This window comes from Prionailurus viverrinus, chromosome F1 (assembly GCF_022837055.1).
Source record: "Prionailurus viverrinus isolate Anna chromosome F1, UM_Priviv_1.0, whole genome shotgun sequence".
Taxonomy (NCBI): domain Eukaryota; kingdom Metazoa; phylum Chordata; class Mammalia; order Carnivora; family Felidae; genus Prionailurus; species Prionailurus viverrinus.
Window position 1 is genome coordinate 34,155,323 of NC_062577.1, and position 12,222 is coordinate 34,167,544.

Genomic DNA, 12,222 nt, shown 5'->3' on the forward strand with positions numbered 1-12,222 from the left:
ACAGATTACAAATAACTCCCTAGTAGGAGTTCTTTTAAATCCAGGTCAGGTTGAGTGGTGGCATGATAAGGAACTCTGCTTAGGATCTTCTGATTTATTTTTTATCTGATTAAAAATCAGGATTAGGATTGAGTGTTTTTTTTAAAACCTTTCTTGTTCTAAGTAGAGTGACCATGTCTGGTTTTGCCCAGTTAATTCCCAGTTTACTGAAGTATAAGAGATTTAATTTAGAAGTTCCTGTGGCTTCCCAGAGGAAATCTGAGCTGGTTTGGAAAACTAACGGACGCTTTATGAAACAAAGATGCAAAATATAGTCTTGAGAGAGGCAGACAAAAAGGGTTAGTGTGTTTGGGATGGGTGTGAATTAGAGACAGTACCAGATGATGATAATAAATGACTGGTTGAGGCATAGTGGCTAATGGATATGAACTACACAAAGTACCAGACAGAAATAAAAGGTAGATTAAGCCATATTTAAAAAGGTCTATGATATATTCTGAAGTTATTTTCTTAAAGACATCAAGAAGCTCACAAAAGTATCTACTCAATAAAGTGACAAGACTGTATGTTTTAAAAAATAAAGTTAATAGGCAAGAGGAAATAATGGAAACAGGCAGACCAATTAACAGTGTGATATAAATCAGCCAAGAAAAGACGAACGAGGCAGCAGAAAGGAAAAGTGATGACAACCATTAGCTAACACTTATAGGAGACTTATTTACTATTACCAAGAGTAATAATAATAGCTAATGTTTACGTAATGCTTATTATGGGCCAGGTACTACTGTAAGCACTTCATACATATTAACTCACATAAACCTCAAATTTACTGTTGTCTTACTTCATATATGAGTAAACTAAAATATGGGGAACGGTTAAGCAACTTGCAAAAGATCACACAGCATGTAAGTGGTAGGAGCTGGATTCAGACTCAGTCTATGCTTTCAAATTATCCCAGTTATGGGCATTCAAGACTATGTGGAATGTTTTATTTATTCCATATCATGCAATCTGTAAAAGTACAATTTCATCGCAAAATCAACTGGGCTGTATATCAACTGATATACAGCAGTGGTTCTCAAAGAATGGTCCAGGGATTCAGACCTTTTCACAGGGTCTGCAACATCAAAACTATTTTTGTAACAATGCTGAAACATTAATAGCCCCTTCCACTTTTATTTTCTCATGGGATCCAATGGAGTTGATCAGAGGTTACACGACTGGTGATATTGCAACAGAGCAAAAGCAGAACCAAATATGAGAATCCAGCTAACTTCCCTTAAGCCCCATACTTTCGAAAAACTGTACAACAAGGCATTCTTCTATTGTTTTTTTGTTTAGAAACAATTATTTCTCATAAAAATATGGTTTATGTTTATCTATAGTATTGTATTATTTTTAAATAATATTTAAAATATTTTCAGTTTTAATTTCTAATATGATAATAGTAAAAGATATACCCCACAGAAACAAAAGTTCTTTAAAGCTCTTGATAATTTTTTTAGAGTATGAAGACATTCGGCAACAAAGGGTTTAAGAACCACTATACAGAAACAGGACAAGGAGGGGTCAAAGATGACTTCCAGATTTCAAGCTTGAGGATCAAAAGATGATACCATTTACTAAAGAAGAGAAATACAGAAAAAAAAAAACAGATTTAAGAAGGTGATAAAATCGATTCTTGCACATGTTTTTGGTCAGATTCCAAGCTGAGCCTGAGACAAGGATTCTTGTTTAAATGATTTGTTGATGGAGAACTCTCAGGAACTAGGAAATATGGGAAACAAAATAGGGCAGAAGAAAAAAGCCAAGCAACAATGTGTTTTCAGTTGAAAATCAGCCTCAGCCTAAACCTATGGAAAACACTAAATGTACTGGCAGAGTTATTCCCATCTTGAAGCAAGGGCAGCATAAACCCTTTATCAGCCAGTCAAGCCAATGAGGCCTTCCCTGCGGGGGGAGAAGAATGGAGGTGCCTAGGGAGGCACTTCCTACTTAGCCAAGGGCAATTTTTCTCTGAAAAGGGTGCCAGCCAGTAGAGGGGATCTGGTCAGGGCACCAGTAAAGTCCATTAAGGCATGGTAAAAGCAGCAAGTAAGGTTTCTGAAGATGCATGGACGTAGGGTAGAACATAGCTAGAGACTAAGGTTTGGAAACCTTGTTGTTTAATGTATATTTAGGAATTATCTGCACAGAACTGAGCATTAATATTAAGCTGATCACTCTACTTAGGGAAAAAGATTGATATAACTGAAAAATACCTACCTATAATCCAATTTATTTTCTAAACGTTATATTGTTCATTGACAGAAAAAGTCAGGAAGTATATAGCTCTGTGGAGACACAGAATTAATTGTGTAGAAACATATAAATGGGGAAATGAAAAACTATCCATGGTAAAAATCTGATGTGATGCTAAAGCAACTGAATCTTTTGCTTCATGGAACAGTGATGAGGCAACAGGAAGGAACCAAAATTGAAATCATTTCGATAAAATGTCACACAAAGGAGCATGAAAAGAGGTAAAGAAAAACTACCATTCAATACTAGGCTGGCAGTGAAGTTCTTATTACAGAGAGGAGAACCAGACTTTCCAGAAAGGAACCACCAACATTACTTACCATTAAAGTATTATGTCAGTCAACAAATATAGACTAAGAATGAATCAACAACATACTCAGCATTCTATGATGAGGTTTGCTAGATAGTTTGTTATTAATAAATAGTAAAAATACCAAAGTTCATACTTGATTTACCTGTTAAAACATATAAATCAGAGCACATTCAAGTTCAAATTGTCCACAAAATAACAAACGTCACATTCAGTCCCTTGTATAATGGGAAGGAAAGAGGTACCATTAAAACCAGTGTGCTAGAAACTACATGTTGTTTGTACCTGATGGTATTTAAATAAGACCCATCAATTAGTTGTGGCAGAAGAATGGATTAAGAAATGGCGGAAGAAATGCCCTCCAGTGCCATAAATCTGGCCCTTATGGAACACACGATTTACCTTGCCAAGTCTTAGATTCCATCTTCAACATAAAGAAGTAAATTCTCCCTCCTCTGAAACCCAGAGCCTTAAAATATGTATCTTTCTTTTAGCACTGATTTTCTAAGTTGAATTAAAGGTTATTTTTATACATTTTATTTGTGTATTTTTGAGGTCTGGAACTATATCCTTATACATTTCTACATTCCCTATTATAATACTATTATAATACTATATATATAGTATATATATACTATATATATATATATAGTATATATATAATATATATATAGTATATATATAGTATATATATTATATACTAATATATATTATATACTAATAGTATATATACTATATATATACTAATAGTATATATATAGTATATATACTATATATAATAGAGTATATATTATATACTAATAGTATAGTATATATACTATACTATTATACTATAATACTATAATACTATTATAAGACTCAACATAGTACTTTGCACTTTGAGTGTTCAGTAAATATCCACTAGCTAATATTTGAAGTATTTTTACAGGATAATTAAGGCACAGATAAGATATGGAAGAGATGGGGCTGTTTTTCCTACCCTACTGTATGTTCAGTTTCAAAGTGATTATCATCATTGAATTAATACAATATTTTTGCTTAGTGTGTTTTTCAGGATGGGCATCTTTCCAGTTCTATGTTGTCTTCTGGAGTAGGAAACTTGGCGACAACAAGAAAATACTTAAAACATAGACTAGATCTCTGTTTATGTTTTGCAGATATATATATATATATATATATATATATAAACAAACTTAGTAACAATTCATATTGAAAGGAATAAAGGTGTCAGAAAGAATGATACTGTGTAAAGATATGAAATATAATCAAAGCATCCACATAATGCTTATTCAGTTCCCTAATACACTTGGGCTTAATATGTAAAGTCACTGTTATATAACAAATATAAACAAGCAAAAATGTCTGAATAATGATAGTTTATTTAAAATTTTAAAACTCTTAAACACTCTGTTACCAGTTTTCCAAGGTAATAGTCAAATATATTCAGGTTCTGACACAAAATAATTTTAAAAGATTTTTCAGGTGATACAACATTCTTCTTCCAAGTGTCCCAATGTTATTATTATGTAAGGGACCACAGTCTACTCTCAGAGTTTTTTAACCAGGAAAACAATACTTTTTCTATTACTGAAAATTATTGATGAAAAAAAATCCTTATATTTAAATCATAAACTTTAATCATAATTTACAGCTAAAGCTTCTTTCTGTACATATGAGTACATACGAGCTTGCCCTAAAGTTATTAGATCTGTCTAGAATAAAAATAGCTATCAATGTCCATTTGCCTTTGATTCAGCAAGTTAAGATGGGAAAAGAAATTCATTTTTCTAAATCAGATACAGTTGTTTCTAGCACTCTAGTTAATTTGAACACTAAAAAAGATTAACAGAGCTACGTATTAATTTTATACATGCTATGAACAATATACATTTTCTTTCCCACTATTTATTTTAAATTTTTTTTTTCAACATTTATTTATTTTTGGGACAGAGAGAGACAGAGCATGAACGGGGGACGGGCAGAGAGAGAGGGAGACACAGAATCGGAAACAGGCTCCAGGCTCTGAGCCATCAGCCCAGAGCCCGATGCGGGGCTCGAACTCACGGACCGCGAGATCGTGACCTGGCTGAAGTCGGACGCTTAACCGACTGCGCCACCCAGGCGCCCCTCTTTCCCACTATTTAAAGAAAAACACTCTCTATTCTCATGAAACACATTATCAGGGATATAAAAATGAACCCTTACTATCAGAGTCCCTAGCTCTACCCATCCCATAGTGGTGGTACAGAATTTTTATCGTTTTGCTAAAGCAGATAAGCAAAACACCTTCTCTGTTAATAATAACAATAATAATAATAATAATAATAATAGAACAGAAAGAAAGTATCATAAAAGCAACCATATTCTATCAGAAAGCCAAATATACAACAAATATTTATTTGGTTGCAACCATCTTTAAAGCCAAAGGTCCAGACTCAAACTTGGGTAATGAGACGAAAGGAGGTCTAAAATGTTTTAGTAACCATAAAACCAAGGGGGGTGAGCAAGTGTACTTTTCAACTCAGATTTTTAAATCTCTAACAAGTTGACAGTTACAAATGTGTTAAATGGAAACTGGAAGGCAAAGATTTAGTGAATGGCCACTTAAATTATGGATGCCAATCCTGTGCTTAAATTGTTAAAGTTTAATCACAAAATATAACATATTTGCTGATAATGTTTAAAGGAATATAATCCAAAAAATGTCTGAAGGACAAATCTTTCAACTTGCCAAACAGAGGGCCAGATTACTAACCAATCTTTATTTTAAAAGGAATTTACTTTTTATCCATTAGCAAGGTTCACAGCCGCCCAGAAAAGCTGGAGTGATTGAAACAAAGCACCCTAACTATTCAAAGGACTAGATTTGAGTGTTACTTCTATGCTCTTGGACAGGATAATCAAATATATGCCTTTGAATGTATTAAGCAATATTTTAACTCAGGCAAACATTTCCTTAGCATTAGCTGTTGGTCAAAACTTAACCTTTTATTTTTAATAGCCTGTGACACAAATAAAACAGGTACAACTGATGACCCTTTATTAGTTATTTAATTCAATCTCTTAAAAGCATTCTGATGTTTATAACAGTGTTTTTCTTTTGGGGAATCAGAGGAGGGTACTTTATTTTAGTTTTTTTAAAGGGATTTTCCTCCCCAAATTTACTACTTCTAAAATGTCATTTTTAGTAATAATAGCACTGATGTTATGTTAGGCACTGTTCTAGGTAACCTACATTTATGAACTCATTTTATCCTCTAAACAACCCAAGAAGAATTATAAAAGTGTGTTATCACTTTTCTTCAACTTATTTAGCACATTACTTTGATCTCATGTTTTTTAAATCTTAAAAAGTAGCTAACTTACTGGTTAAAATCCAAAGAAAGCAAAATAGCCATGGTTTATTTAAATCACTTTCCAACAACTTTAGAGTTGCATATTTCTCTCTGTAATAAGAGCCGGCACAATTTATTTGTCAATTGTGCTAGGGTGTCATTTAGAAGGTATAAATAAGAAGGAACTATGAGAAAAGTAACAACATATTTAGAACTGTCACTCAAACATTCTAAGTGTAATTTATAAATATGAGTTCCTCTTTGGTGGCATTTAGCGAATGTATTCAGGTATTTGCATTTGAAAATGGACATTTAAATCATCCTGGGGGCTTCCCCTAACTGGTTCCCCAGCCAGGCTGCAGAAGACTGGAGGGAGGAGGAAGGGGCAGTTACTCTAGGTTGATAAAATCACAAATGGGAATATGTAGCACAAATAACAAATTATTCCCCCAATTTATATACACACCATGGTATGCCTATGGGCATGTGCTCCTTTTCAGGAAAGTCCTAAGACTGTCTCGTTTGTTCTGTCTCTCTTTAAGTATGTACTGAATGCCTTTCCATGTACCTGCATTTAGAAGAAATGTTAAGTTCAGGAAATTGATCTCAAGGAGAGTATGATACAAGAATGGAGGCCAGAGAGCAGAAACCTGTCACAGTGAAGCAAGAGCAGGACTGTGAAAAGAATAGATTCAAATGTAGGCCCCACTATGTACTAGCTGGAGAGCCTTAGTGAGGTTATTTATACTCCATGAATATCATTTTCCTCATCTTTAAAATGAAAAGGTTACGGGGCGCCTGGGTGGCTCAGTTGGTTAAGCCGCCAACTTCAGCTTAGGTCATGATCTCATGGTTCGTGGGTTGGAGCCCTCCATTGGGTTCTGTGCTGACAGCTCAGAGCCTGGAGCCTGCTTCAGATTCTGTGTCTCCTTCTCTCTCTGCCCTTCCCTGACTCACACTCTGTCTCTCTCAGAAGTGAATGTTAAAAAAATTTTTAAATGAAAAGGGTAATATTTGAAGGCTTATCAAGATTAAATAAATAGCCTATCTAAAAGGTCTACTAATGCCTGGTACCCAACGGGTACTTAAAGGTCAATTATCATTTTAATACCAACTAATAAATTATGAATCTCAGTAAAAATAACAAAAGAATTATAATAAGTAACATATAAAAGAGGGAGAAGAAATGTATTAAAGAAAATAAGTGTAATCAATTCACAGAAAAAAGGGGCGGTAGAAACTATAGCTTCAAGGGATTAGGAAGGAACTAGATGGCCATTAAAAGCAAGAAAGATAAAAGCACTACCAGGAAAAAAGAACATTATAAATAACAGTTTGGAAGCCAGAGAAGCTTGGGACATTTGGAGCCACAGGCAGAATTCTCTGAATTGAGGTCGAAGTTTAGGAAAAAAGTTAAAGACAGACACAGACTACTTGCCCATTGTGAAGGCCCTGAATGACACTCCTAGGTCTAATCTATAGGTTTAATTTTGTCAACGTAAGGGGAATAACAATAATAATGGTTTGCTTTTATATGTGTATAAAAAATCATGAAATTTTAAAAAGTAGTACCTGGTTGAAGAATTCATATCCATTTAAGGTTACTTAGTAAATTTTTCCAGTTGTGCTCTACTAGCTAGAGGGTAGTACTGAACTATACTTCTAAATAGAGACAAAACCATGAAATAATTGTAACTTCTGAACTTGGCCCTTTTTTTTTTTACATATTATCAGAAAATATATAAAAGACATACACCTATTATATAAATGTCCAAAAGAGTTCACAAAATAAAAAGTAAATGTACGTTTAATAAATTAGAATATAGGGCATTTGTAAAGACAATGCCTAAACAGCAACAAAAATATTTTATACACAACAAAGAAAGAAGTCATTTTCCTTAATAACTATTTCTATTGAAAAAAAAACTGCCTAAATATATTCAGTATACTTTAAAAATTATGCTTTCATTCAAGATGGAGTCAAAAGAAATGTAAAAACACACAGAAGGAAAATACTGTCCTTTGACTCCCAGAAAGAATTAGCACTAAAAAAGAAAGAAAACATCAAATATAAAAAGGAAAAAGGTAGATAATTTAACAAATTTATAATTAGATGTGATCAATAAACAGGAAAGATGTTCTATGATGAAATTATATATTTTCCCACAGATACTGGGAATCTGGCTTTAAAGATTTAAAAAAGAAAAGTCATTATTGAAATCTTGTATCCCTGTCTGCTCAATTGATAATTTAAATCATTTAAGAAAATTTTCTCTTCAATTTGCTTTCCTCAAATCTGAAGTCCTTCACAAACTTAAAAAGGAAAAGAAAAATGTAACATACAAAGATTAATAATTATTTAAAGGTGGCAAATTTAAGCAAAGTAATACTTAAATATCCCTGTTGGTACTGTAAACTCGAAATCAACCTGTTTTAAAAAATTTGGCAACCAGATGATTTTAAACTTTTATTAGTACAGATGATGGGTGTACAATCTTTTAAAGAATGAGACCATGTAACTGTCAATAATTTTTAAAGTCTCCCTCATGTGATTCCCCCACATGTATACCATATTCAGTGCTAGGACTTATACAATGCTTTAAAAAATATACACATATTTCCAAAATATTAGCATGCAAATTAGATATAGGTACTTCTCTAGAGACAGTCGTTGACCTGCCTATCCATTTAAGGACTCCTAATAACCCAATAACTCCTTGGAGATATAAGAGCCATTGGGTGGGAATAGGGAAGTCAGTTTAGAAGGGATATAACTCATTCACATGTGTTTAGTTTCACAGTTTACAACAGGGTTTGCACACCAATTCTGAAAAGTAGGCAGGGAAAGTACAAGAATTCTCATTTTCCAAATAAGAAGATCAAAGTCTATAGAGACCAAGGAAATGGGTCAAGGTTACACAACTTAATTAGCGGTCGAATTCCTATTAGATAGCAAGTCCACTACTTGTTACTAACTCAACGTTTTTTATCCATTACAACTTATTTATCTGGTCGTGGAAGGGCAGTGTAATTATTTTCATAAAATCAGACTCACATATTTAACCAGTAATTCAGAAAGAGAAACAAATATATTTTGATTTATACCTTTTGGACCATCTGAAACCTTGGCTGGCTACAATTCTACATAGTAATCATTTTTAGGGTATTAAAACGAGAAAAGAAATGGCAGAATGAGCTAGCACATGCTAAACAGATAAGCCCACTTAGAAAAGTGTTATGGAATAGGAAGACAATAAATTTCCGAATAGTGCAAAATTTGCAAGTTCTAATATTTTTAAACTTGCACGTTGTACTGTCACCTCTACATGCATTGATCTATAAAAACCCAACTGCCTGGTTAATTTCTTAATCCTCACATCAGGTAGTTCCATTAAAACGCATTAACACAATTCATTAAGAGGTTAAGTATTCCAATTTTAAAACAATACATAAGATACTATGCAAGACGTGGGAAATAGTAACTAAAGGTTACTAAAAGAATTAAAACCAAAAAGACAAGGAATTGGAGACAGAACATAATGTCTTAAAGCACATCATTCTGGATTTTAAAAGACCTTTATGATGCATTTTTCATGTGTGATATTAAAATGTTTCTTTTTCCTGCCCCACTCCGAAGAAACATAAAAAAAGCAAATGAAAATAGTGATGAAATAAAACGCTTACAGGTTTGTATCTCAGTGCATCTCTGTAGGATCCAAACAAAGCAGCCTGTGCCCTAAGAAAGGCCCTAGCTACTCCATCCCCTGTAGCTGTAGACTGCTTCTTCAGTTTATTTTTCAGGGCCGAGACCTGCATGACAGAGAGGAACAGTTAAATTAACACCTCAGAAATTGGTACAGCGAGGTACGAACCCAATCAGCAGGCAAACCACAGTGTCTGCAGGTCAGCCAAAAACTCATCCTCCTCCCTGATAGCTTATCTTTTTAACTGCAGAGAGCACCTGCTGGTCTGTTAATTGAAACGAAAGCAGGGGCCGATAGTAACGTGCTAATGCAAATTGGTTTATGCTCTCTTTTTTTCCCAAGGCCTCTTGACATAAATAAGCTTTAATTATTTTACAGTAAACTGCTCGTGAGCCACTTTTCTGCAGATTTTTAGCAATTACAACATGTGTCTACTTGTTTTGAGATGAAGCCGGTTGGGTATCGTTCATTTCTGCCATGTAAGGTTATTTGTTACAGGTCCTCCAGGATGACCGACCATTTAATTTTATTTTTGGAAGCCTCATTTTCATATGTAATTTCCTACTCATTTGTTGAATAGTTTCCACCATTATTAGACAAAAAGAGGGGAGAGAAATTGAAGTTATTGAGAACCTCCATGGGTAGAGAATTAGGTTCTGCAAATGTTATTTGCCATCTCATCTAATTCTCCCAGTCTTCTAAGAAAGGCACATGTACTATCATTTGTGAATAGTAGAAACAGGGACTCAGAGATGGGAATCAGTTTGCCCTCACTAGACAGTTAATATGTGGCTAATACATGGCAAAACTGAGCCTTCAACCCAGTTCTGTCCAGTTCTTCCCACCACAACATGCTGGGTTTGAGTCCAATGTCATTGCCTTATGAACCAGTAATTGGATTAAAATAATGTTTTTAAGTCAAAGGAAAATTTATTACATGGGAGTTTGCTAAGTTTTCAAGGCACTTAAATTTGTTATGATTGTTCATACATTTGCATCTTTTAATTTCAGGTTCTGTGTATTTTACAGAATACATACTATTTACGAACTGCCCTTACTTAGATGAATATTTTAGAAGTGTAATCATAATCCTGATGTACACTCTTATTTTTTTAAGGGGAAGTGATTTGATGTTCCTGTGCATCTGACTCAACCAATTCCTTTCACACATCCTAGAAAACTATATTCTCTACACATAAACAATATTGGTGCCCATATATTCCTCATCGATGCCTTACATGGGAACATGAAATCATGTGAAAACTCTTGTTTTCTTAAGAAAACAACCGATGGGACACATTGTGGTTGGATTGTTCCCTTAACGGAGCATATTCTTACCCTTATGAAACTAACAGACAACAAAATAATGTCATTTCCCCTTTACATACACATGCAAGGAAGGGTATTTTTTCTTTCTTTATGCAAGCAGCCCTGACTACTCCTGTAGATGATGACTGTAATTGAAGTGTCAACCTAATTAACAACTAAACTTTGAATAATGCTAATGAGAAATGAACACAGCATCAGAGGAAAGACCAGCTCTACAGGTGATAAACCTTCACAGTAGTGACATTTTCCAGTGTAAAGTCACAGTTACTGTGATCTGATCAAAGAAAGAGACCCCCATTGGGTCCAATTATAACCACAGTTTTGAAAAAATTATTGAGTTATGATGTTAATAATCTATGCAGAAAGGCCTTTGCTGGATAGGTCTTCTCCCCATAGCTGTGATCTTCTCAATTTATATCCAAGCTCCATAGATTCAGATAAAAGTTTGGAGCCTAATTCATTTAGCCCACAAAGTACATAAATCAGGAAGTTTTTATTATTAAAATCCAAACTCAGTAAATGCACACTTTTAGGTAACCCACATAGTCAAACAATAAATATAGCTAAACAATGCAAAAACAAATCTTATGACTTAATGTCTTTTGTCTAAAGTTTGTAGTAAGTTTTTTAAGCTTCAAATGCCTTAAAGAAAACCAATGAGAATGACTAGCAAATACGTGTATTTAATAATTGCCCCCCCCCAAAGGCTTATGATGGAAGGAATATGTCTTTCCATGTTTTATAAAAAGTAAATGGTTGGGTTGTTTTTAAATTTTGCTTTCAAGGGGCGCCTGGGTGGCTCAGTTGGTTAAGTGTCCAACTCTTGATTTCATCTCAGGTCATGATCTCATTGTTCATGGGTCCGAGCCACGCACTGGGCTCCACACTGACAGCATGGAGCCTGCTTGGGATTCTCTCTCTTTCTCTCTCTGCCCCTCCCCTGTGCATACTCTCTTTCTCTCTCTCAAAATAAATAAATAAATAAATAAATAAATAAATAAATAAATAAATAAATACTTAAAAAATAAAATTCTGCTTTCAAAAATAAAAAAAAAACATTTTAACATGTCATGCCTTACTTATATCTTTGCAAAAAAAATTCCTCAGAGTGTATTTTTCTACAAAACATGAAATTGACATTTCAGTTCTCCACAAATTCAGTATTCTTAGGACAATCATAATGTATGCTTACAGAGAACGGAGGCAAGTCAAACCATAACTTAGCCTTCATGACCCCAAGTCC

The 12,222-nt window shown here is 34.0% G+C and overlaps 1 protein-coding gene across 3 annotated transcripts in view; it reads right to left on the reverse strand.

Moving 5' to 3' along the window:
* Positions 1-12,222, reverse strand: part of DENND1B (DENN domain containing 1B) — a 255,847-nt gene that overhangs the window by 67,427 nt on the left and 176,198 nt on the right. For 2 of the 3 annotated variants that reach the window (XM_047840394.1, XM_047840393.1), the window contains one exon: positions 9,631-9,756. The exons of the other annotated variant lie outside the window; for it this stretch is intronic. In XM_047840394.1, the coding sequence (XP_047696350.1) occupies positions 9,631-9,756 (126 nt within the window). The remainder of the gene's footprint in view (positions 1-9,630; positions 9,757-12,222) is intronic. 3 annotated transcript variants of the gene reach the window in all.